This window comes from Podarcis bocagei (assembly GCF_964188305.1).
Source record: "Podarcis bocagei genome assembly, chromosome: 4".
Taxonomy (NCBI): domain Eukaryota; kingdom Metazoa; phylum Chordata; class Lepidosauria; order Squamata; family Lacertidae; genus Podarcis; species Podarcis bocagei.
The window spans coordinates 50,363,412-50,390,539 of record NC_138128.1 but is presented as its reverse complement, the minus strand read 5'-3'; the positions used below and the strand labels follow the sequence as shown (position 1 = coordinate 50,390,539).

Genomic DNA, 27,128 nt, shown 5'->3' with positions numbered 1-27,128 from the left:
ATACCATCATATCCTCCTTTCTTATTGATTCACTTAGATTTAGTCTTACATTTCTCGCTTTGTCTCCGTAGACTGCGCGGAGGGAGAGCCAGAGAGAGGCATCGCTCCTGCGCGGCGGGAGAGGGAGCAGCCGGAGCGATGCCCCAAACGAGCTGAATTCCGAGCGAGGGACTGAGGGGGGAGGGAAAAAACTTTCACTTTCGTGCGTCCCTCCCGGCGTGACGCTGCGCGCTGACGTCACGGGGCGGGGCTTTAATGGTGGTGTGCCGCGAGATTTTTTTTCAGTAAACAGGTGTGCCGTTGCCCAAAAAAGTTTGGGAAACACTGATCTATTGGGCTGTGTTTGAGGAAGCCTGGTGTAGATGAATGCAGGAAGTAGTGCACAAGTCAATCAGTAGGTGACACTCTGCACCCTTCTTTGAACATAGGATGCTATCATACAGCACCAGGTCAGGTCAAACTTGTTCAGCTAGACCAGAACTGCCTACTCCAGCAAGCAGTGACTCTCTCCAGTTTCAGGCAGATATCACTTACTACCTTAATTCAAGATGCCTGGGATCTCAGCAAATAAGGTGCTGTACTGCTGAGTTATGGTTCCTTCCCATGGTGGGCCAAGGTTGCCCAGCACTGCAACATTTCATCTATCCCTTCTTAAATGAACTGGTGCAATCTCTCTGCCAACTTTCAGAATGGCAGGGCAGACTGTACTATTCTTAGGGCTGGTAAAGTAGAATTCACTTTATCTCTCTGTGAGCAATTAGCCTCAAAACTTGTGATGCAAGGGAGCTGCCACTGGGTAAATACATACCGTAAATACATTCGTAAATACATTCGTGGCCAAATGGAGTCATACACACGCGTGCACGCACACACACACACACTTTTATTAATTTTCACAATTAAACAAAATCACATTAAAGTAAAAATAAAAAACAAAAAAAATTCAAACAACTGTATTCACATAGTATTAAATCCACGTTTTGGGATTACTCAAATCCATTGACTTCCCTCCACTCCCTTCCCTGATTCCTTTGTATTGTCTTAATATATGCATGTCAATAATGTATTTATCTTTGATTATCTCCAAATTTAAACATTCAACATAACCTTACAAGTGTTTTTAAAATCCTGCTCATTTATTAACTTCCTTACAATGCTTTTGTACATATGCAATAAACATTTTTTTCATTTTTTTATATTTGTTGTTGTCTTGATTTCTAAGTTTCCCAGTTAATTTGGCCATTTCAGCATACTCCATTAGTTTGATTTGCCAATCTTCTTTAGTGGGGACTTGTTCTTCTTTCCAGTGCTGGGCTAACAATATCCATGCGGTCGTTGTAGCAAACATGCCAAATGGAGTTTTGAACCCTGATTTCCTCAGTCCAAGTTTGGCATTATATCCACTGTTGACGTTTGGAGGGAAGGAGGAAGTTTAAACAGATGGAAAGTCCCAGGTCCAGTCTCAACTAAAGGGAAGAGGGGGCCTGCCTGAGAGATCTGGAGAACCACTCCCAGCCAAAGTAGACTATAGTGGACTACAGGGCTACTTTTCAGCCTGAACTCATTGGAACTCAGTTCTGGCGCTGCCATTCAGAGAACAAGGAAGGCGTTCATGGTGAGTTCCGGCACCTCTTTTTCTAGACAAATAGCACCAGTAGACTAGAACAGTGTTTCCCAACCGGTGTTCCGCGGCACACTAGTGTGCCGTGAGACACCGGCTGGTGTGCCGTGGGAGGGAGGCGGGCGAGAGGCGGCGGCGAGAGGCGGCAGGGAGGATCTGCGTCGAGCCGGGGCGGCTCCGCGGTGGTGGTGCCGAGCGGCGGGGCAGCGCGCGCAAAAGGGAGGAGCGCGAGACAGCGGAGGAGGAGGAGGCCGGCATGTCCAGGCAGCAGCAGCAACAGCAGCAGCAGCAACTCCCGGCGACGGCTCCTCCTCCGCCCGCTATCGCAGCCGCCGCCGCCTCAGCTGCCGCCGCCTCAGCTGCCCTCGCTCTGCTGCCTCCTCCCACCCCGGCAAGGGGGAGGGAAAAAACTTTCATTTTTGTGCGTCCCTCCCGGCGTGACGCTGCGCGCTGACGTCACGGGGGCGGGGCTTTAATGGTGGTGTGCCGCGAGATTTTTTTCCGGTAAGCAGGTGTGCCGTTGCCCAAAAACGTTTGGGAAACACTGGACTAGAAGGTCAATGGTCTGACTCAGTACAAGGTGGTTTCATATGCTAATTAAATTTCACTGATGAGGTTATATCATCATAGCCACAACAAAAACAACAACACTTTAAGTAAAAAATAAATGCAGGGAGCAGGGCTTTAGAGATGAAGGGCTTAGACTCCTCGGAATGGTAATGTGGGTTCCTTTTTCCCGCTCACTCAGCATATTTGCAGGACGCGTAGGAGAGGACAGCAAGAGGGTCCCCCTCTGGAGGCAGCACCAGGTAATTATCTTACTCATCATTCCCAATCCCTCCATCTGAGATGGAATATCCCTGGTATTTGAGAGAATAATGATATAGCTATAAAGAGTGTGTCTGCATTCTCCTGGGTATGTTCAGCAACCAGTAAAAACCACCACCACCAAACCCATTCCAATTATAGAGGAAAGAGCTAACAGTCATAGAAACATCGGTGAATTCACTCACCGGATGAACCTCATCTGAGCATCAGATCTGTATTTCCCCCCCCCCTCCTCCTGTCAAAGAGCCCAGGAGTAGACAAGGCAGATGAAGTCGAGGGTGATAATGACAGACTAGATAACTAAAAGGTTTGATGCAGGATAGGGTAGGGGTGGGAGGATGAAAATGGGAGCCTTTAAGGAAGTGTGGTAGAACTGTAAAACCACACCACTTCCTTGTGCTCAGCTCTAGTAGACATCAGGGGAAGACAGCTGTTTTATGCTGAAATCGTGTCTGGGAAAAGAATCATCACCAGACATTGTGTAGGGGTGGAAGTGGGGGCAGGATGAGGAAAAGCCAACAAATACTCCCCTAGGAAGCTGAGGCACATTTCCAGGTCCTGAAGGCGTCCTTTCTCCTTTGCTGATGTGAGCTGTGAATCCACCAGCCTGTGGGCAGTTGCAGCCCCAAGGACTTCTTATTAATAGCTCCCACTCCTCATTCCCCACCCTGTTCCTGTCTGCCCAGAGATGTACAGTAGCAGTGAAAGGCAGTAACTCCTCCAGCGTCTCGGAGTGAATCAGTCACAGTGAGGTGCTGCTGACAAGTGTTTGACAAGCCTTTGTGGTGAGGAAATCTGGAGGAGGAGGAGGAAGCGAAGAAGAGGAGAGTTTAAATATGTGCAAGTACAAGCCTCAGATCCCATACTTTAAACACAGGGTGCTGGGATTTATTTATTTTATTTTTCTCCCACATGCCAGCTCATCGTCATTGATTCATACACCAGAGTATCTGGCTTTCAGAAGCAGCTGTAAACTAAGGAAGTTTCTGTCTCTCTGCTCAATGGTTAGCACTGACTTCTGAAATGAAGAGAAGATGCTTCTATGATGATATTATGGAATGACAGCCTACATCCTTACAAACAAGAGGTTCCTCCAGCTCTGTTGTTCCTTTGGGTTTCTTGGTTGTTTCTACATCTCTGAAAACTAGAGAAACTTCTGACGGCTGAGTTTCCTCAAGTTCTGCATGCAGCAGACCTCAGGAAAAATAAGTGGGATACAAGTGTAGCAAGGGAGGGACATTGCTACAGGTACTGCTTCCGACAGTAGACAGCCATGCAGATGTTGTTTGTTCTTTGCCAGGCTGTACTACCAACACAGATTACAGGAAGCTGCTGTATGGTCAGTCAGACGATTGGTCTATGTAGTTTAGTAATGTATAAGTCAGAATAGCCAATATGATACATTCCCCTCCAACAATGGCGGACCTTGATGCCTCAGATTTCAGTGGAGCCCTATGAGACACCAAAATACAATGCCTCTTGTCTTCCGTTGGATGTCATAGTTGTGGCAGCCCCTGCAGGACCCCAGAAGCTCCGTGCCCAGTGCAACCACATCAAGTGTGCTCTTCTAGACCTGCCTTTGCCTCCAGATGTTGCTGGAGTCCAACTCCCATCAGCCACAGCCAGCATGGCCAATGGTCAACAATGATGGGAGCTTTAGTCCATTATTAAGAAGAAGAGTTTGGATTTAATATCCCGCTTTATCACTACCCGAAGGAGTCTCAAAGAGGCTAACATTCTCCTTTCCCTTCCTCCACCACAACAAACACTCTGTGAGGTGAGTGGGGCTGAGAGACTTCAAATAACTGTGACTAGCCCAAGGTCACCCAGCAGCTGCATGTGGAGGAGCGGGGATGCGAACCTGGTTCCCCAGATTATGAGTCTACTGCTCTTAACCACTACACCACACTGGCTCTCATTTGGAGGGTACTATATTGGCCTTCTCTGTTCTAAAGTGCCTGAAATGATTCTCCAGGCTTACAGACAGGCTTATTTTCCACCCCTGACCAGAAATGCCAGAAACTCAGCCAGAGTCCTTTTGCATTCAAAGCACATACTCTGCCTCTAAGTGTTCTTGCTTCTGAAAGGTCAACAATAAATGAGCCTTCTACTCTTTATTATGTAAACATAATGTGTGACAAATAGTAATATTGTAGTTCAGTCTAACCAGTAGATGTGCCATCTGAATCTTCTTCCTTAATGTTGTTTAGTTGTTTAGTCGTGTCCGACTCTTCGTGACCCCATGGACCAGAGCACGCCAGGCACTTCTGTCTTCCACTGCCTCCCGCAGTTTGGTCAAACTCACGTTAGTAGCTTCAAAAACACTGTCCAACCATCTCGTCCTCTGTCGTTCCCTTCTCCTTGTACCCTCAATCTTTCCCAACATCAGAGTCTTTTCCAGGGAGTCTTCTCTTCTCATGAGGTGGCCAAAGTATTTGAGCCTCAGCTTCAGAATCTGCCCTTCCAGTGAGCACTCAGGGCTGATTTCCTTCAGAATGGATAGGTTTGATCTTTTTGCAGTCCATGGGATTCTCAAAAGTCTCCTCCAGCACCACAATTCAAAAGCATCAATTCTCCAGTGATCAGCCTTCTTTGTTAATACATTGCAGTAAATTAACGGTCCTACTCAACATGAATTTATTCATATTCCTACTTGTCCTCTAACTCAGTTATACTGTATACAAAATGCACAAAACCCCTAATCAAAATGAGTTTAATATAATTCAGAAAAACATAGTTTCTCTCTACTCCACCTTCTTGCCTCTTCTCTACTCCCCTTCCCAACATTGCAATAGTCTTCACAATGACATTGCTATTTTCCTGCACAGAATTGCATATCCAAACTTCAGTTTTTAAAGTTTTCAGTTATCTTAATGTACCTTCTTGTAGCCATTCAGTGTAACAATGTGAAAAAACCCACCTCTTTTTTTATCATGTTGCTGGGTAATATCCAGTGTTACGGCTCATCCGTACCTGTACTGTGCCTGGAAAGCATCGGTTCAAGACGTTTTCTGCTTATCTGGTGCTTTTTAGACATGGGTCCAAGCAGTTTTCTATTTACCCCGCCACTTTCCCCAGGAAAACCGGTTCTTTACTGCTGAATCAGAGCAAATGCCAACCCACGGAAAACCCCATTGATGTTTGTTCCCATTCAAGAGTAAAGAGTGTGTTTTTTTCCTGGAGGACGAACATAAGTGTGGACAAGCCGCAAGTCCTATTTTGAGTAGACTTATCTCCATTGCTTTTAATGGGTCTACTCAGAGCTTGACTTAGTTGGTTATCTTCCATAGTCTGCATCTCCAAAATCGTTTAAATAAATGAGGTTGCATCATAAATGTATCATTTCCTTTTATTTTATATTAAGGCTTGTGGCCTCAGCTGTTCCATGTTTAAAATATCAGTCTGGAGTTTTCAGGAAAGTAAATTCCTTGCTTTTGTTATTGCAGAACAATACAGAGCTTTAAAATGTGGTAAGGTACACCAAAAATCCATTAAAGTGATCCATTATCATTATTGCATTACCTCCATATATTTTAAGCTAGCCTTGTCTTTTTAAGAGAGAACTGACTCATCAACTTTATGTCATTGGAGCCAGCAATATCAAAACCTGTTTTGTGCATGTTCTGTGTCTCTAAGCCTGTCCTGTGTCTCTAAGGAATTGCCAGACCTTACGGTCCATTTTATGATTTCCAGTCAAGCTAGGGCATTACAGTCTGAGAGCATTCTGCTTACCACCCACACCAGTTCAGTAACACCATTGTATCTTGAGAAAGTATGCTTAAGACTGCAACCCTAGCCCCACTTACTAGGTAGTAAGCCTCACTGAATTAAATGTGCTTGAGTAGACATGGTTAAGACTGCAACCTATCTACTTACCTAAGATATGTCAGGTATCCTAAAATATAGAAAATGTTTTCTGAAAATTATTTTCAGATTGATATTCTGGATGCTAGAAGTGCAAGCTGAAACAAGTCTGGGCTGTCAAGGGGATCACATCTATTTATTCTGGCTTACTTTAGGACCTCCCCTCCACGTTCCAATTAGTGCTTTGGAAATATGCTTGTGTTTTCTGTTAGCGCAATGTACATTAGTAAGACACATTTCTTTTCTCTTTACTGAAGGTCTTATATGGTACGGGGACTGGAAAACGTTTGACAAATGTTGAAAACTGAGAGTGTTTTTCCAGAAATATTGTGTCCTTAAATATTATAAAAGCCAGAAAACACCAGTCTGACCTTCATTCTGAAATATATTATAATTATTGTATAGTCTAATCTATTTGCCTGGGTGGGGCTATGGTGTCATTTGTGACTTAATGGGCACATGAACCACACACTTATGGCTAATCTAATACTAAGGCTGGACAATTAAAGTGAAGCTGGCTTTCACAGGAAACATATCCCCCCACTTAAAAAAAATAAAAATCAAGACTTATGCAGTAATTAAAGTGACAGGAAAATACACAGAAATGTCTGGGATATCAGTTGCTTGATGCAATGTCTACAAAGTCCATGCAGACAAAGCTCTGTGGATGAGAGCTCCATAAACATAAGAAGAGGCCTTTTGGATGAGGTCAAGCATGCTGTTCTCACAATAGGCTGCCCATGAGAGGCTGGCAAGCAGGACCTGAGCACAACAGCAATCTCCCCACCTATGATTCCCAGTGACTGGTCTTCAGAGGCATACTGCCTCTGGTATGCAAGCAGCTGGATTCTACAGGCTGCTGTTATGACTCATACTCCTCAATTGGCCTGAATGCCCCAAAGGGTTCTCTTCCTGAGCATAGCCTCACCTGGGAGGAAACCATTAAAGCCCTCTTAGCTCATACGGAGGTGAAGAGACCTCCCTAATTACGGTCATCTAATCCTTTGCGATTCAAAGGTTTCTCTAAACTGCTCCACAACACTCTTACTCATCTGAATCAGTCAGTGCAGGGTGATCATTAGGTGTCCCAGGAAACAAAGCTTTCTTCTCTGTATGCAATTGTAACTAAGTCGAGCTTGCTTTGTGCAAAATTGTGTTTGAGTTATGCCACAGCACTCGGGAGGCTGGAACTTCTTTCTATACTACAAAGGCTGAACATTCTTCCACTGCCTTGGCCAAGACAATAGCCCTGTCAGGGCGCAAATCACAGACCCTCCAAGTGTCCCTATTTTTCAGGGATGTCCCTAATTTAGAGAAGCCATCCCAGTTTCTTACTTGATCCCAAAATGTCCCACATTTTCTTAGGATGTCCCTATTTTCTTTGGATAAATGTTGGAGAGTGTGGAGTTATCTGACCCCTGGGCCGTCTGAAGGCAATCCTGTATGGGGAAGGTTTTTTTTTTAATGTTACTGTTTTATTATGTTCTGTTTTATTATGTTATTTACTGTTTTATTATGTTCTTATATATGTTGGAAGCTGCCTAGAGTGGCTGGGGCAACCCAGTAAGGTGTGGGGAGGTAGAAATAGTAAAATTATCGTTATGGAATGGGATGCCCCTATTTTCATTGGAGAAATGTTGGAGGGTATGAAATCATAAAACAGATTTTGAGTGAACCCCAGGTAGATGGCTCACAGTTCCATCTACTTGAGATTCAAGAGTAGTCAGTGTGGTGCTGCTGCACTACAGCTCCCATCAACCCTGACCACTGGCCGTGCCTGTGTTCTCTCTTCCATTTGGCCAGCCAAATTCTCTTGGGAAACTTGCAAACAAGGCTTGATTAAATTGTTGCCTGATGTTCACTCTTGTACAGAGAGGTATTCCGCTGTTGAACATGGATATTCCATTCCCGAGTTTTGTTACCCTACAAATGCAGTTTCATAACCAGTAACTGTGAATTGACCTGTTTTCTATGAATGCACATAACCCTTTTATATTCCACGTTGCGCATCAAATCCACATCCAAAGATGTCTCCACAAATCTGTCTCTTTTGCCAGCTGCAAACACATACTGACCACAAGGCTGCAGAAAATCCATGCAAGCCTTATAAATAAAGACCCATGCATTCCTTGCCCCACCCCTGTAGTCAGTCTATGTGCTGGTACCCTTCGCTTTGAGGTCCTTGTTTTACTGCATCTATGTTAGGAACCTTTCCCTGAGCATTTTAATATTGGATAGAAATAGATTGAGAGCACATGATGCAGGAGGGAAGGGGAGAGCAGGAGACATGAATGGTGACCTGTACAGTGATGGTGACTCCACATAAGAAGAAGCTCCCAAGGAGAATGTTCTGCCTCAATAAGTGTCTTGTGCTTCTCTTGCTTTATCTGCTTGAGTTCATTAATGTATTCTTGCTCTCTCTTCCAGGCCCCTCATGCTCCACCACTTCCTCTCTTGCCTCCCTTGATTTTCCCAGCCTGAGGCAGGAATTTCTATAAGAGTGGATTGTTCTCTTTTTTTCTTGGGGAGGGGGGTGTCCCTCCCAGGAAGAGGAGGAAGAAGTGGGCTGGAAGACAAAGAAGAATGGGGTGAAGTTGCTTGAAGTGGGAAATTTGGCAGTAGCGCCCTGCAAGGAAGGTTCACAGACATCTCCCATTTGTCTTGGTGACCTAAAAAAGAGGCAAAAACAGAATCCCATGAGCCATACACTTTCTTCAGAGCTTCCTGTTCCTTCCTTAAGGTCTCTCTCTCTCCCCACACCTCTCTCTTCCTCTCCCCCTGCTGCCCCTCCTCTCCACTTTTTCGAGCCGCTTCTCCAAGTCATCTCAGGCAAATGCCCAAAGAACAAAAAGCAAAGCAAGTGTTCTTCCCAGCTGTTGGGAGCAATCAGAACTGTCAGAGGCCCACTTTATGACTGCCATAGCAGGCAGAACAAAACATCTTCTGTCTTTCCTCTTCCCTAGGAGTGCCCCCCTGATCAATTCTCCGAAGCATATCCCTCTGCATCCACCCTGCTGAAGGCCAGAAAACCAGCTGCTCTTCACAGCTGGATTTAGTAAGCTGAACCGTGTCAACTCTTTAGTGTTCAGTAGCACAGACATTTTTTTCCGCCCACCTGGGGCCTGACATTGTTTACTTAGCTGCAGAGTGGCTGACAACGTGCTCTGCATAGACTATTAAGCCATTGTAGAAAGTGTGTTGACTGGTACCTTTTGATTTCAAGTACATGACATTTTACAGAGGGTAGGGAAGAAGAATCAGCCAACAATTTGCAGCCAACATTGCAGGTTTACACCATAAAGAACTTGGAGTCAGTATGAATTGAATGGATAATGCGCACACAAGGTAGCTGTGGTGCACATCTGCCTGGCATTGTGGAAAATGTGCACCTATTGAGAGGGTGTGTGGGGAATTGTGTACTTTGTCTACTCCATCTGCATAACCTCAAGTCATAATTTGAGGATGTGTTACATAACTTGCCAGCACATGTCACAGTTTCTAAGTGGAGAATATACATATTGACCAGGCAATGCGTTAAATCATGGATAAGCAAACTTAGGCCCGGGAGCCAGATCCAGCCCAATCACCTTCTATTAGTGCTTAAATATATCAGAATCCAGCAGATGGAAACCTGGATGTGATGATAAAGATGGCACTACAAAACAGAAGTACAGGTTCAGATTTTGTCATTCACCTGTCTTCCAGGTCCCTTTCTCTTCCCCAGCACCCCCACTGATGCAATTCAAACTCCTCCTTTTATTTGGGTTTTGAAGTAATGTGGATTTAGGATTTATTTATTCTCTTCTTCTTTTTTGCAAGTATGATACAATAAAATACAGAACACTAGATGGGGATATGAAACTATAAGAAAAGAAACACACACACACTTATTTAATTTATGACAAGTTCTATGGATCTTTTACACTGGGGTCTGCAATGTAAGGTAGCTGCCTATTTTTAAGATTTCTTTCCCAATTCCTGTGGTATAGACAGACATGTTCCTATAGACATAATACTAAGATTTATTTTCTTTTTCAAAATGAGTTGTGGGATTAATAGAACATTATATTATTTACAAGAAACTGCCTGCATGGGCCAGCCTTATCATCCTCCTCCACGAATGCAGCTTTGGCACTCAGCAACCTGCTATTACTCTTTGAGAAGAGCCTTTGAAGATAAAATTGCTCTTCTCCATGGAGACCTTGATGTTGCTCTGACTGCAAATCCAGCTGAGGTATCCAGTGGTATATCCAATTCTCATTTTTGGCATCAGTTGATGCACTCTGATGATGTGGACAAGGTACTTGTAGGAATGAGGCTGACCAGGTTCCATCCAGACCATTGCCCTTCTTGGCTGATTGCTAGAGGGGTGTGTGTTTATTGGATGGGTCCAAGGTGTGGTGAATCCATCTCTATATAGGGGAGTGGTGCCTGCTGCCTTTAAGGAGACAATAGTATTACCATCCTGGAAATGTCCACCCTGGATTCAATAGCTTTAGACAACTATCATCCTGTCATTAACACCCACTTTTTGAGCAACATAACTGAGACAGTTGTGGCAGCACAACTGAAAGTATTGTTGGAGGCTATTGATTATCTAGACCAGGTGTGATGAACCTTTGGCCCTCCAGATGTTGCTGAACTGCAGCTCCCATCAGACCCAGCAGACATAGCCAATGGCCAGGGATGATGTGAGTTGTAATTCAACAACATCTGGAAAACCAAGAGTTTCCCAATGCTGATCTAGACCCATTTCAGTCAAGGTTCTGATCTGATGGTTTCGTCCATCATGGTGGATGACCTTTCTCAAGAGAGGGATAGATGGAGCATGGCTGTGTTATTCTGATGCAATCTCTCAGTAGTTTTTTTTTTACCACTGGGCACTGTCTCTTTTTGGACTGACTCTGTAAGATAAAAATTGCAAGCAGTGTTCTTCAGCGATTCTCTTCCTACCTGCAGGGTTGGTTTCAGGGAGTAGCATTAGAGGACTGCCTATTGGCACCACCACAACTATGCTTTGTGGGTCCCAAATCTTGCCCCTGTACCGTTTAACTATATGAAGCTGTTGGGTCTCAGCATTAGTATGCTGATGACATCCGGTTCTGTTTCTCTGTGACATATGAATCAGGTGAGGTTGTCCAAGCCCAGAGCCAGTGTCTGTAAAATTCAATATAGTTTTTGTGAAGCGCCCACACAGTTTGCACATATATCAGGCTGCAGACAAGGGAGGAAAATGCATCATTGCTGGTAATGGAAAATGGAATTTCTCTCCTAATCTTAATACACTCTATGAATAGCAGAGCAGCTCTGTTTGCAAGCTGGAAAAGCCAGAGCAAAATGGCCTCATCATTTCGATACAGATAGAAAACAAAATGGGATGCTGCAATTGCAATCCCCCATTACTTGTGTGCCCTCATTTGATTCACTCAGATGACTCAACCCCACCTCCTCAGCTATATTCATAGTCCTCATTTGGAAAATTTAATTTACTCATGTCTCAGAGCAAGCTGGTGATGTGATAGAGCACAAATGTCAAGAGAACTGAAATGCGTGAGGCTGGTGGTAATGCCACCCAAATTCCTACTTCCCCATATTCATGGCAAATGCCTTTTCTTGCAACAGTAAGAATGAGGTGGCATCACTTTTCATCATCAATGCATAAAAGAAGGGGCATAAGAAAGGAAAACTGATGAACCTAATTCATCCTTGGTGCAACTGTATTCTTTATCTTTCTGTTACAGCATAATGTGAACCAGACACACCAAATCTTGATTTCAGCAATAATTGCAACAGGTAGTCTTAAGCAAGCTGTTACTTCTTGATCTCAGTCCCATCTCTGCAAAATAAAAATAATATTCATAGCTTACAGGATGGTTGCATGGTTGGGTATTTGTGAAATGCTTTGAACACCCCAGATCAGGGGTTGCCAAGCTTTTTTGGGCTAGTGGGCACATCTGAAATTTTGAGAAACATCACCTACATCAGCCACTGCCCTGCTCAATGGCAGAGATGGAAGTGCGCATATCCAGTCTTGTGGGCATGTTTAAAAGGGCATGTTCAATATAGGAGAGGCCAAGCCTGTGCAAACAGAAACTGAGCAGGAAGAGTAAGCAGTCTATTTGTGCATTGTGGGTTTTTGAGGGGTATTAACCAGGGACCTTTCACAAAGACCATAGGATGTACTGGCAGACTGGGTGACACCTGCCCTAGATCACTGTGGCCTAAACTAAAACATATACATATGTTTGACTAGCATACCTAATTCTGTGTTGGATTTAGACCTACATAAATGATTAGTAGCATTATGTCAGGGAACTAGCACATACAGTTGTACCTTGGTTCTCAAACAGAATGTGTTCCAGGAGTCCGTTTGACTCCTGGAACCATTCGAAAACCAAGACATGGCTTCCGATTGGCTGCAGGAGCATCCTGCAGCCAATCGGAAGCCACACTGGATGTTCGGCTTCCAAAAAATGTTCAAAAACTGGAACACTCACTTCTGGGTTTCAATTGTTTGGGAGCAGATTTGTTTGGGAGCCAAGACGTTTGAGATCCAAGGTTCAACTGTACTTAAAATGCCAAGGCCCAATATAATGTAAGAAATGCAGTGTTCTATACATGAGGGTCCTGCTTTATGAACACTTGCTCTGCAAATATTCAGTTACCCAAACATGAGGCGTTAGTACCCAAATGTCACTTAATACACACTGCAGATTCAGATAGATATTGGAACAGAAAGCATTTTTTACTTCCTTGTTGGCTGAGGAACAGAGGGGGAGTGACTGAACAAATCAGAGGACATTTGGGTTCCCCCTGCCCCCCCCCCCACTTTTTATGGTTGGGAATACATTAGAAATTTCCCCATAGGAATCAAGGGAAATTGCAGACTCCTTACGCAAACACTTGCCTAATGAACATTTCCCAGGAAACACATTGTGTTCATAAAGTGGGACCTGTGTGTATTTGATTTATCCAACGTGGAAGCCCTGTGCATTACAGAGGGGTTTCTAAAGAGCACACTCTTATTTACATGGGTACTGAATACTTGAACCTCATCAAAATCCTATGGTGAGCCATATTTTACAGAACTCTCACCAGAGCATGGTTCCATTTGAGGGCATAGGTAGGCATAAATAAATACATTCAATAAACTGCCTTGAAACCTATTTTTTATTGGCTTGATCATCCTAACTAACTCTCCTTCAGAAAGTAGCTGCTGTAGTTTTGAGGGTATTGAGAGCTTTGTTAAGCAGTTTCCTACTCTCTTCACAGAACAGCAGCAATCAAAGTCCTTGGTGTAAAAGCCATGACAGTTACATGCATTTGAAACTTGGTTGTGAATGTTTTAATTAGGTAGAGCTTTTAAAATGGTGTGTGTGCCCATGCATGCACCCAGAGGACAGGCTTCCCTGCACCCACATGGTATAGTAATATCTCTATAGAGCTTCAAGGGTTCTTCTGTATTTTAGTTGGCATTTAGTTTTCCATTCTATGAATTGCATCTTGAACCTTGCAGATAATATTTTCACATGTTGTCTGACTTGGTGCATATAATCCACGGAACAAAAAGTTTCAAATTCTGTAATTTTTTTACGTTTTTATTTTCTTTTTCTTTTTTTAAAAAAAGTTCTCATATTCACATTCACAAGTTTTCCAGGCAGTTATTGCCATTTCTCACAATTAGAAAAAAATGTGACTGAACAAAGCAACAGCAGCACATTGAGCCACCTGTAGACATACAAGCTAGACACACAGATCCCCTGGAAAAAAGGACCCCAGTTGGCTTGGAAATGATGTTATTCCACAGCCAGAAATGTGTTATGGAAGAGATCAATCAATACAGGGAAAAGCAAGCCACATGACGTTCAACAAGACCACGTAATATATAAATGGATAACACTTCAATGGGGAGATGCATTGTTTGCAAGCTGCCCCCTTCCAACTTTTTCTTAAAATCTTAAAATACAGTCAATCTAATTGCAACAAAAAGAGAAAAAGAAATTTTCATTGGATAAGCATTAAAAAAAATTCAAGCATTCCTTTACATAACCAACTGCTGTAGAACTGCCTGCTCTTTTAAAATTCCTTCTTTGCTGCTCTTTAGTGAGTGCATACTGCTAGAAGAGGAGGCAGTCATCTCTCAACAGAGGTCCAAGTCTGGAGTGGGGGGACAATATGGTCTGTGAACAACCTGTGCAGCTCCACCCATTTATTTTTTGCAGCCTGTTAGCTCAGCAGTATGTCCTACACATGGCTGTTACTCAACTGCAACTGAACCAGTCTGCTTTGGCCATTTGCATCAAGCCAAAATAAAGCTGTAGAACATAGGTTCTGCATTGCAGAACCCTACTTGAACTTTCAACCACGGGATTTCAGGAAGATTAGCCTTTCAACCACGGGATTTCAGGAAGATTAGCCAGTGTGGAAAATGTGTAGCCTTCCTGATGTTGTGGGACTATAACGTTCATCACCTCTGATTTGGCCATGCTGTCTGAAGCTCATGACAATGCAGATGTCCAACAACACCTGGAAGGTCAGCAATTCACCCCCCCCCCCACTGAGTAACAGTACATCTGTGCACACCATCAGCCTGAATTTGACTATACTTCACTCAAAGGGTAGGTGCAACATGGCCACTATATGCCAGCCGCACACAGTTCTAGTGGTACCATTTGGGAATATGTGTTGCTACATCCAGTTACAGAGCTGGTAGGGTTCTACTATAGTGTTCAGGGCTGAAATAGAACATAGCAGGTGTTCCCAGTGTAACAAGGGAAACCTCTTGTGTTTTGATAGGACCATGGTGTTTTAAGAATGAAACATCCCCTGGAAATAAGGCATCTCTGGAAACACAAGCTGGATTCAACTGGATGAGAAAGAGTGGAACCCCTATGATGTTGCAGCCTTGGGATGTGCACAAGTTCCTCTTGGCAAAACTACCTTGTTTTGTTATCCAGACTAGAAACTGACAAGCACCCAAGGCCTCTGGGGAAGGATAAACCTGACCCCAGTTGTACAGCAGTAAGCAATGGTCATTGGATGTGGGAAGAAAGAAGTCTTCTGCAACTACCTTCTAACCCACTTGCAGCCTATGGTGTAGTACATATTAAAAACATACAAAACAGGAAAAAGCAAACATTCAAGTTTCTGCCATCACCGAAATGTCAGTGTTTGCTTCTTTTGTAAATTGTGCTTTTCATTACAGCTCTGCTTTCCTGACACAGCTGTTTATTGCTTACACTTTTAAAACAAGGCTATAATTAAAAGAGAGGGAGGGAGACAGCAACGGAGAAGCAATCAGACCAGACTGACTTTATGCGGCGTTCTCTCTACCCCAGCGTAGTCTGGAAGTATAGTAGTGGGTGCACAAACAGTCCAGAATTTATTCTAAAAAACCCTTAAACAGTGCACAACTTTTATTTTTAAAAAAACATTCCTTCTTTTGAAAGCCTGATCTAGCCAGTGTCCATACACTTATGTTCTCAGCCATAACAAAGGGCATCTACTTCTGGGAAGAGGAAGAATTATCTTCAAAGCACAAGCCTAGGACAATTTGAGCTACAGCAGGAGTTGGCTAGACTCAGCACAAGTTAACAACCTGAAATGGCATAGCTACCCCCCCAAAGTTAAATGCACTGAACAAAGACTCCATCTCAATGTAAAATGACTTTCCCCCCTTCCAGGTATAGACAGCCCCTCAAGTGTCCAGTTCCAGGTGAAATTCATGAGGTCCTCTGTATTGCATGTAGGTGAAATGTATCATTATACTCTCTACCAGGCTCATGGGACTGTATTGTCTCTTGTTCCCAGGAGGGTCCAGCAGGATGAAGATGCAGCAATATTTAGCTGGTGGACAGGTGAGTGAATGGGCACAGAATTCAAAACTGAGGTAGGAAAAGCAAAACAGGAGCCTTCGAAGCTTTTGCCCAAAGCCAGCTCTTCGGTGAAGAAAGACACAGCATCCCTTTTGCAAGAGGCAACAGGAGGGCTGGGAGTCGAGGACAATATTTCTGACTCATACTGTAGCAGCTGGCCCATGAAGCCAAAGTTTGGTGAGATCAGACTCCTACGTTGCTTGATGTAATCAAAAGCCTCCTCCAGGCGGAACTTTCTCATTTTCATCAGATATGCCATACAGATAGTGGGAGAGCGGGAAATTCCAGCTTCACAATGCACCAAGATCTTACCCCCTGCCCGTCTGGTGCAATCTAAAGAAAAAGAATAACAGATGAGTGTGGTGATGATGCATTGAATATGTTAGCTGTCACTATAAGTGGATGCCCACAATGGCAGCATAACATTCTGCAAACAATTGTCCTAAAGAGGTAGTGGGCTGACAGAAGGTGTTCCACAAATGAAATTAATGTCAGAATGCCAGAGAAGAAATTTCCACTTTAGGCACTAACACTGGCTGAAGCATTTAACGCATTTGTTCAAATAACAAAACTTAATAGCTATAGGGTAGATTAATCACACTTGGATAAAGTTAAGAGGTTTGCCTTCCCCTCATCAATCCAAACTATGGCAACAGATGTGTAATAAGGCAAATACTACAATGCCACAAAAGAACTGCATTCACAGTTAGGTTCTTTTCGAAAGTAGCACAGACCTTGCGGCAAAAGGTGTGGGCTTGCTGCATGTTCCCTTCCATCTGATGAGGAGGTGTGCCTATTTTTCCATTGGGTAAGAGCATGAAATGTATTGCTTCTGTCCCCACCTTTTGTAGGCCTTTTTGGTAGACACTCAGCATGCATTTTGAGCAGAGATGTAAAGTCCCTGGGTTCCTGGGGTTTCTACCACAAAATGCACAATAAAGTAGCCTAACATCTCTAATTATAACCCTTGATAAGTGGCACTTGGATTTAAGTCAGGCTATAAATGGCTGAGGCAGAACCACCATTTTACGCAATGGGAGGCCCCCAAGTTACTCACACAATTCAATTATTGTTATAAGATTAAAAGGAAAATTCTGAAAATAAGCTCCTTGTGCAAAACGCGTTGATTAAAAATAGAACTTGCCCTGTTTTGCTGGCGTGAGAAATATATTACCCACATTTCATCTTACTGCATTCTGCTCTGGGTCACATCCTCAAAGGCATGCCGTAATAATTGAAGTATCCATCTATCTTAACATTTCTTGAATCCTCAAACTTCTCATCTTCAATATGGAGTTACTGTTTCATATATTTTAACATAATCATTATTTTAATGCTTGTTAATGCAATAATGTGTCCTAAACTGCTTCCTGCTACCAAGCTTAGGGTACAGTACTGTATTAACAGACATTAAAATAATAGTACTTGCACTAAATGCAAAGCACTTAACATTTTCAGTAATTCTCACAACAACACTATAAGGTAGGTCAGCTTTGTTAAACCCATACAGCGACAGTGGCTAGCTTTAGGAACAAAATTTGAACCAAGGACTCCCTGATTTATGGCTCAGGTAGATTGGAAAAAGCTGTTGTTTCTCCTTTTAAAAAATGGACAAAAAAGCAAGGTCTCTGTAGAACCATGCCTACAGGTTTGTGCAGCTTTTTCTTAAGCAACGGACGTAGTTACACTGCTTGTGGCACACTGGCAGACATAGTCATTTCTATCATTTAGTAATCCTGCCCTCTCTACGTATCTCAAATAGCCCTGGGTCAGAGGTCAGCACCCCAGACTCTTCTTTTCCAGTCATGCACATTAAATACTCCTTCCCTTGTCACCGAGAACACCTTGCTTCACCACCCGTCCCCACTATGCAGCCTCACTTACAGTACGCTTGCATGTTTGCCGGCTGAGAGATGCATCTAGCCCACAGAGGCCTATGCCACAGTAGTTTTTCTGTAGTTTATACCTCACCTTTCCTCAGTTAGCTCAAGGCGGGTTGCAAAATGAGTTTAACACAGTGAAATCATTTTTTTCTTCTTCTTTTTTAAAAGCCTCCATATATATATATATATATATATATATATATATATATATATATAGGGCTACTGGTCAGGGATGATGGGAACTGTAGTCCAAAAACAGCTGGAGACCAAAGTTTTGGAAACCCTGCTCTACAGCCATTTATCACCCAAAGCTTCCCTGTAATGAAATATTTTAACCACCCTACAGAAGGGGCAGGAAGGAGATGCATCTCCTGGTAAGTGAGAGAGCTGCGAAGCCTGATCACAGGCTCTGGAAGGTCTTTTTCCTTAGCCCCAACAAAATGTATTTCGGGACATGCGGTTTGGTCTCTGATGGCGGCCTCCATAGAGGTCACTATTAACTTCAATAGAGAAATACACCTACCAATAAATTCTATTGCTTCCTGGAAGTGTGAGCTGATGTCTGCTGTGTGATTGTCCTCCACTGGAATCCATTTATAGCAGTATTGATCCGTAAAGGGCTCGGAGCTCTTCCTGGAGACGTTCAGGAGTGCTGTAATGTTCAGATTGGCTAGGGACTCGCACTTGGAAGCATGGTAGGCACTGCCAAGGTACAGGAAAGGAAGGATCTCCACTGGGCCACCCTGGAAGGCAAGGAACCGCATATAATTATAGGCTCTCGTTTGCTGTTTTTTCTTCCACACACAGAGAGACGCAGTAGAACACAGACAGCAGGGGCTGAGCTTTGGACAATTTTAGGGTGTTTTCCAGACATCACTGAGATCAGAGCTGTAGCACCCAGACAGGAAGTACTTTGTAAGAGGTGCAGTTCCTGCTGCGGGGGTAGAATTACTGTTGTGGTCTTGGCACAATGATAGCTTTGCCAGCCCTGCTACTTCCATACTGGCAGGGACTGCCCCTTAAGACCTGTGGGTTGTGAGCAATGCAAAGACTCTGATAGGGAGTCCTGATCAACCACTTATCCACCCATATAGGCTAATATGGTAGCTTACCAGCAGGCCACTGTAACAGAACACTCCTTACGAAAAATCAGCGGATTTGGTTTTTCTCATTCACATTTGCCATGTGTGGCATCATGAGCAATTTCTCTCGTGGGTTTCCTTATGCCTCCCTCCCCCCATGAAGCACACACCAAAAGGATTTTTACTTGTCCCTTCCGTCACCATGATGGAAAAAATGCAGGGGCAAGTTTTTTTCCACAGAATCATACTAAAAATGTAGACACAAAGCCTGTTCAGTGTCTCTTGACGGAGCCTGGTAGGCATGATGTACTTTAACCAGAAGCTTCAAAGGTATCTTGACAATGCTATGCACTGTGTGCATTTGTTTTAAAGTTCAGTTTGAAAGAAAAACATGAACACATTACTGGGCTTAGCATGACACTCTTTTCATGCGTGCCTAATTAATAATTGCAGGATGGCAGCTGGCATGTGCCTCCTCTGACTTCAAGCTGTCTTAGCCTCCCAAAGCAGAATCAGCATGGGGCCCTCAGCCCTGCCACGTCAGAAACACAACACTCTCCCCTGCTGCTCTCAGCCACTCAAGTCTTCTCCCCCTTTGTGAATAGAAGGCGATAAACAAGAAAAGAAGCTACATGCGAGAAGACGTCACAGCATTATACTTAGTGCCCAGAAAACCAAGCCAAGACACCATTCATATTTCATAAGGTGTCAGAAAACCTCTTTTTAATATATCACCTTTGGGAATACAAATAAATCCCCACTCAGCTTGAAAGGTTGCTGGGTGAACCCTTGGCAATATGCAGTCTCTCAGGCTAAACTACCTTACAGGACTGTTGTGAGGGAGTGAAGCATGTATAGCTCCTTGGAGGAAAGGTGAGAGCAGGAAGGTGTCACTATACAGTTCTTAAGAGTTACAAACTCTTTACATATTAGGGAAGAAGAAGGGGGGGGAATAGGTTGCTTTGACGGCATCTATCTCTCTTCGTTTTAAGGCCACTTGTCTTCAAAAGTGCATCACACTCAGACTTCTTATTTGAAACATGACAAACATGCACACCGAGTCCTTTTGTCATATTGCCAGACATGAATAAAAGAGTGAACTAGTCAGCTACGAACAGGATGATGACAGGAAGAGCCCCCGAGGAGCCAGAGCGTGGGTGGGATTAGTCATATCTTCCCCTCAACACACCTGATCGTATGCTGGTTTGTGGTGGATACACGGCTTCTCGTAGAGGCTGCTGGTGCTTCTCTCCGTATCAGGTCTCTCTTGGGATATGGGTTTTACATCTATGCAAAACTCAGGATACTGCAAATAAAAGGTTTCATAGCCTCCTGAGGAGAAAGAAGCAAACAAAGAAATGTCAATTAATAGGGTTCAGAAGTGTGTGTCTGTGGGGGGGGGGATAGTTTCAATTGTTCCTGATCGTCAATTAATTTGAGGCTGTGATAGTTCTCACTGCATGAACTATTTATAAATAAGTGGGGAAGTTTTTCCTACCACAGCTGAACAGGGTTCAAAATTAGCAAGGCACCAGGCGCTTTGTGCCTGAAGATTCTCCATTTGCGAGCATCTCCAAAAGTCTGGGTGCCATTTTTTGCACTTGGCTGACCCTCAAGGATTACTGAAATGTATGTGCTTTGAAGCCTCAAACTTTATGTTAAGGAGTTTAACAATAAAGATACAGCGTTTTGAAAACTGAGGTGTGGTACCAATATTTATATTGTAAATACCAAATCAAACATGTACTGTATTAACAATTTCTGCTAAAAATCTGATACAGTGGTACCTCAGGTTACATACGCTTCAGGTTACAGACTCCGCTAACCCAGAAATAGTGCTTCAGGTTAAGAACTTTGCTTCAGGATGAGAACAGAAATCGGCCTCCCACAGCATGGCAGCAGCGGGAGGCCCCATTAGCTAAAGTGGTGCTTCAGGTTAAGAACAGTTTCAGGTTAAGTACGGACCTCCGGAACGAATTAAGTACTTAACCTGAGGTACCACTGTACAGTGGTACCTCAGGATGCGAACAGGATCTGTTCCGGAGCCTTGTTTGCATCCCGAACAGAACGTAAGACGCGACAGTGCGTCTGCGCGAGCTGCGTTTCGCCGCTTCCGCGCATGACATCATTTTGACAGTCTGCGCATGCGCAAGTGGCGAAACCCGGAAGTAATGTGCTCAACCTGAAGCGTATTTATCTCGAGGTATGACTGTATTAACAATGTGTCACTTAAGTGTTGCTGACATACACCCCCACCCATGGCGACTAGACATTCTGTTTCGGCGCCCACAACCCAGATCCCAGGAGCCATTTGGCTCCTAGTTTTTATAACCCGTTTTCTAACACTGCAGCTAAATAACCACAATCAAAAGAAAAACAGTATGGCAATTAAAGGTTAGTGATAGAGATTGTGATTCTTTGCCAGGAGAAATCAGCTGACTCTGTTTCAAAGATTAAGACTAACACCAACAATTCTCCATTTACTTCTGAGACATTTATTATCATCCAGCTTCATGTTTGCATCCATTTGAGGAAGGACAAGTTCCGAGAGGCTGTTCTGTACTGATTAATAACTTCCATTCCGTTGTGTTATGGTAAATGAAATGGATCCATTAAGAGCCATAAAACTTAATTAAATCCTATAATGGGCTCAGACAACAAAACAGACCCAGATGAGTGCTTTGGGGTTTTTTACTGTGAGATAAATTAGTTATGTTCTCTGCACAATTAGTGAAAATGAGCGTATCTGTTAAGCTCAGACCTTGGATGAAACTGTGAAGCATGCAAATCAGCTACACCTTGAGCAAACCTGTGCCTTCAAACACAAGTTATACTACATGGATTTCTATGTCTTTTGTTCAGGTCTCTGAAAGGATGTGTTTACTTGGGAAACAAAACCCATAACTTGTTTCAGTGAGTAACTGTCATGGAAAGTGCTGTACTACACTGCTACATCTTCTCAAAGATAAATTGCAGCAATGGATAAATTGACGTTCTGAAACTCTACCTAAGGAATCACACCTAGGATCTTATAAGCCAGCATTTTAAACCCTTCTCTCTTAAGATTTCTATCCTGCTACATATTCTATGCCATGGGTAGGCATACTAAGGCCCGGGGGTCGTATCCGGCCCAATCATCTTCTAAATCAGAATCATGAGTAGAATGTGTCCTTTTATTTAAAATTCATCTCTGGGTTATTTGTGGGGCCTGTCTGGTGTTTTTACGTGAGTAGAATCTGTGCTTTTATTTAAAATGCATCTTGGGGTTATTTGTGGTGCATAGGAATTCCTTCATTCCCCCCCTCCAAATATAGTATGGCCCCCACAATGTCTGAGGGACAGTGGACAAGCCCCCTGCTGAAAGTTTGCTGACCCCTGTAATCTATGTCCTTGAGTAGCTGCGTGCTGAAACATTCTTAGCAGGATATTGACAGTGAGGAAATACAGAACTAAGGAACCAGTCCAAAGTCAGTGGAAGTGTGGGCTTCAGTAAATTGCATGGAGCCTCTTTTACAGATTCATTTAATCCAGCCAGAACGCAGAAGCTTAATTATCCTGCATTTAAAATTCCAGTTTACCCTTGTTAAAAGCTACTAGCTGAGCCTAACAAAACAGTAACAGAGAATGTGTCCCCCTTATCAACTAAAGCTCTGAATATTTTTTAAAAAAATATTTGCTGAATGAAAAAAAATTCTCCTTATCACTCAGCAGAATGGGAGAAGACACAACTATTCTGGAGCAACAGCTCATTTCAGAGTACTGTGGTCACCTGAACAGGGCTCTGTATGGGTTTTCAAGAAGGCCGTGAAAACTGTTATTGTTAGAAGCCAGGTTTTCTCCTCGACCTCGTTCTGAAATATAATGCTATTTCATTCCACATCCTCTTTCTATAACTCCTGACAGTTTATTCATAGGGATTTTATATGGTGAGCTTTCCTCAATTTTATGCCCATGGATTCACAAACCAAGGGAACCAGCCAAACGGATTTATCTTGGGTGGCTGGTGCCTTTGCTCAGGAGGCTAATAGAAAACCAGGAGCCTTTGGGGATCAGATTTGCAGGCAGTTCTTAAAGTGAGTCACCTTTTCAAGTCCTCCAGCTCTTTCTCTCTCACAAACACAGGCACACACTTCTGCTCCCCCACTGGCTGAACTCTGTTGCTATTATTTCTGCTAATGCTACATTACTCATCTTGTGAGAGGGGTAGGCTTCATTTTCACCACCAATGATTAAAATCCTATGCATAACAAAGTGGCAGAAGAATCCAGCATTATTTTTATTGACATTTACAGCTGCAGCCTCTCTCATGAAAAATGACTGCTTATTTTATAGGTGGGGGAAGAGCCCACACTAGACCCTTTGAGGATGCCCCCTGCCCAAGGCTGACAATTTAAACGATAAAGTCTATCACAAATTTAAACATTGCCGCATATGAAATACAATGAATTAATGAGGGCTGGAAGTTTATATAAAAAAGGGGGGTGCTGAAAAGGATTGTGTCATTCCACAGTAAAAACAATTCCCTGAAGAGCGAGGCTGCGTTTATGGTGGCTGACAAGAGTTCTGACTCACACCTTTATCTCACTAGGACTGCCTAAGTCCAACCCCAATTGGAAAACTTCATTCCATCCAACCATGAATTTTCTCTCTCATGTCACAGTTCAGACAAAACCCTTGGGATAAACCCCGGGACTCTTCTGTTACTTCATAGTGAACATTCAAACGGAACTAAAAATATAGAAAGAGTCTCAAGAGCTTGTGACTCACACAGAATTCGCCAATTTAGCCAGCTTCTGGAAGATGGAAACCTGTGGCAACAACAGAGCGTTCTATTTAAGGATGTGCAATTTAAGATTGCATTCAGACTACAGGCTCGCTTTTTTAAAAGATAGTTTCCTACTGTGGCAGCACACTCTTAAATGCTCTTCATTTTCGTTTTATAAAATCACTTGCTATCGGCAGGCAATTTTGGCTGCTTACATGCCATGCCTTTAAAGTATATTCAATGCATGTTCTTGACTTCAGAATTCTGGGCACTGTAGTTCCCAGCAACCCTTTTAACCAGCTACTGTGCCCATAATTCTTTTGGGAGGGGGAGAATATGCTTTAAAGGTATGGGGTCTACATAGATGGCCTAGAATAAAAGCGAGCTCTTTAAATGTGGATTGGAAGAATTCAAAGCAAATAGCCGCACAGAATTTGCCATACCAGCATGCCTAAGGACTGGATGGCAGGAAGTTTTTGTGGAGGACGGGACTTTGATATGATTGGCGTCCAGAAGAATTTAATGTTGTGCTAAAGTGCTGTAGGCAAAGCCACTGAATAACCCAAAGCTGAACCAAGTTGTGAACACTGTCTAAAAATAAAAAAGGTTTCTTATCTTGCAATATGTAGGGGAGGGGGGGTGAAGAGAGCTGCAGCCAAGCTTCAGGGTGGCAATAAGGAGCTTTGGAAGGGAACGTATTAGCAGCTTCACCTCATGAAGTTTGTGGTGCAAAGGTCACTCCTTGAAAGAAAGCGGTACCACTACCACATTCCTCTGCCCCACTCGCTTAGCTCCATAGATAGGGGCCACAAGACTTCCACAATCTTTCTGTACATCTACGTTCTTTATATATAGGGGTAAGGGCAAATGTGAAGTCCACTTGAATTAGGCACACACTGTACGCAGAAAGTTTGCTTCATGCTCAGTGATGAAAATGGACTTTGCCATTTTCACACAAGGAGGATCGAACCTGCAGGCAGTTTGGATAAAAACATGCAGCACCTTTAACAGGACCAGCTCCCATATTAACTCTCTGTCCTATTCTGCTACATACAAAGAGGCAATTGTTTACTTTCCCCACCCTCACAATTTAGGTGGAAAAGAGGTTGGCATCTATGACCGTTGGCATTTGCATGTCTTGGGAGACACTGGAAGAGTGCACATGGGCATCTATATTTCTTTTTAATTTCGTAATTTAGAGGAAACTGCCCTTTAGAGGGCACTGCTGAGTTTTTACACTGCTGAACTCCTTTTTATTAAAAGAGCAGGGGCATTATTAGGTATTATAAACCTTGGTTTCTACCTCCAACCCATCCCGTCTATTAGTATACAGCATTTCCAATAAATTTACTCAAAGATTATACTATTACTGAGCAGGCCAGGAACACTTTAATAGTGTCCAGCATTTTGGAGTTCGGGATACTTGCCCGTGTCCACAGGGGTAATTTATTCTACAACTCCGAATCCCCCCAATCCCACATTTCTCTTTAGATGGATGTTTGATGTTTTAACCCAGCGCGGATACTGACCGTAATTAGTCACGCAAGTTTCGCTTCACTAGACAACTGAACATCATTTCAATGCACCTATTAAATTTTAAGCTGTTTTATTTTCACCCCCAGCTGATTTATCTCTTGTCCGTTGATGGGGAAATCTTTGGGGAGAAGGGGGGGGGGAGACTGGAAAGGGGGAAATACAAACCATTTATCTGTCTATATCCACCTAGCAGCAGCAAGCCTCTAGTCAGGATTCCCTACGCCGTGCGAGTGCCTTGGCACTCTCCAAGACACACGTTGCTTTAGGCGAGGAACCCACTGCCTCTCTCGAGATCTGCAAAAGCTCTGCAGCCCAGCATTACTTATCCAACATCAGCGCCTCCTGCTCAAACACTAACGGGGGGGGGGGGGTCCTCCAGGTTCCTGGCATCGGATGCTGAGGGGACGGGCTGATTCGCGTGAAACTATTATTGCATTCGCGTTAAATTAAGTTAAGGAAACAGGCGAGGCGAGCCAAGCAGGACCAGACTTCGGTCGGCGGACGTCCTAACCTAAAGCGCGAGAAGGCAGAGCAACAGAAGGCGGCTACACCTCGCTGGCTTCCCGATCGCTCCTCTCTTTCCTACCCCGAGATCTCGCCTTCTAGGGCAGGCAGCGGGGTCCGGCTCCTTAGCCGTCGTGCAGGCGAGGGAAATGACTCGCAGAACTCTTTGGCCGGGAGGAGAGGCTCCCGCCAAACTCCGCCACTAAAGCAACCCTACAAAGCCCCCGCGGCTCCCCGTCCTCGTCCCTCACCTCGCAGGAAGCAGACCCTCGCTCCGGTCTCCGGCAGGCTGGCCAGCAGCGTGTTCAGCACGATCTGCGCCGTGCTCTCCTTCTTCAGCTTCCGCCAGTGCCGGGTGTTTTGATCCAGGACGACCACGGCCGTCAGCAGCCGCCGGGAGGGCACCGCAGCGTCCCCTTCCCTTTCCTCCTCTTCCTCCTCCGGGCAAGCCCCAGGCAGGAGCAGCCGCCCTCGGGCCGCTTCGTCGGGCACCACGAAGTGCAAGGGCACGGGCCGCCCGTGGGCGCGGCGGATCACCACCGAGTTGAGGTTCACGTTGAGCGATCCGCGGAGGCAGGAGGCCGAGTAGGAGAGGTACGGTCTGCAATCCAAGACCAGGCAGCCGGCCGGCTCCTTCCGCAGGAGCTGCTTGAGCTGCCGGGAGTCAAGAGCGGTTACCTTCATCGTCTCCTTCTGCCCCCTATAGTTCCCTTCCCTCGGGGAGGCTCGGGAAAGTAGCGCAGCCAGGCAGCGATTAAGCTAAGCGGGTCTGGAAACAGGCACCCCGCCTTTTTTTGCTTTTAAAACGGAGCCGGAGGGGCTGCCAACCCGCTTCCTTTTAATGCCCCTCCTGGCTGCGGCGCGCCCCTCCCAGCCTTTGCATTTCCCTTCGCGTAACTCCGGTCAGGGGATTCCGCTTACAAGAAGAGGCAATTTATCTGAATGAAACGCCGGAGCCGCGCGGCGCTGTCCATATAAGGCGACTGACGTCACAGAAACGTTCCCAAGCTGGCACGCCTCTTCTTGCTAAGCCGTGCCCGCTCGTGGAGAGAGAGAAAAAGAGAGAGAGGAGATTCCCTCCCCCAGGAAGAGGGAACGCAGAGGCGATGCTCAGTAAAGCGTTAGTCAGACTTCTTGAAGCAAAGGAAGTTGAAGAACGCCTCAGAAATT

At 44.3% G+C, this 27,128-nt stretch overlaps 1 protein-coding gene across 1 annotated transcript; it reads right to left on the bottom strand.

The window, feature by feature from the left end:
• Window positions 1-13,890: 13,890 nt before the first annotated feature.
• Window positions 13,891-26,909, bottom strand: DUSP5 (dual specificity phosphatase 5). Its single transcript, XM_081189344.1, has 5 exons — window positions 26,210-26,909; window positions 20,343-20,485; window positions 18,595-18,814; window positions 14,731-16,521; window positions 13,891-14,699 (listed from the first exon to the last, which is right to left on the bottom strand). Exons 1-4 carry the CDS (start codon window positions 26,640-26,642, stop codon window positions 16,094-16,096), a joined length of 1,224 nt encoding a protein of 407 aa, XP_081045470.1. The 5' UTR covers window positions 26,643-26,909; the 3' UTR covers window positions 13,891-14,699; window positions 14,731-16,093.
• Between the last annotated feature and the right edge of the window lie 219 nt (window positions 26,910-27,128).

What these genes read in the sequence shown, in the direction of transcription:
- DUSP5 (XM_081189344.1), bottom strand. Translation starts at nt 26,642, where the DNA reads ATGAAGGTAACCGCTCTTGACTCCCGGCAGCTCAAGCAGCTCCTGCGG. An exon ending in GAGGGTCTGCTTCCTGCGAG is followed by an intron (nt 20,486 to 26,209) that starts GTGAGGGACGAG and finishes CTTTCTCCTCAG; the next exon opens with GAGGCTATGAAACCTTTTAT. An exon ending in GGAAGCAATAGAATTTATTG is followed by an intron (nt 16,522 to 18,594) that starts GTAGGTGTATTT and finishes CTTTTTCTTTAG; the next exon opens with ATTGCACCAGACGGGCAGGG.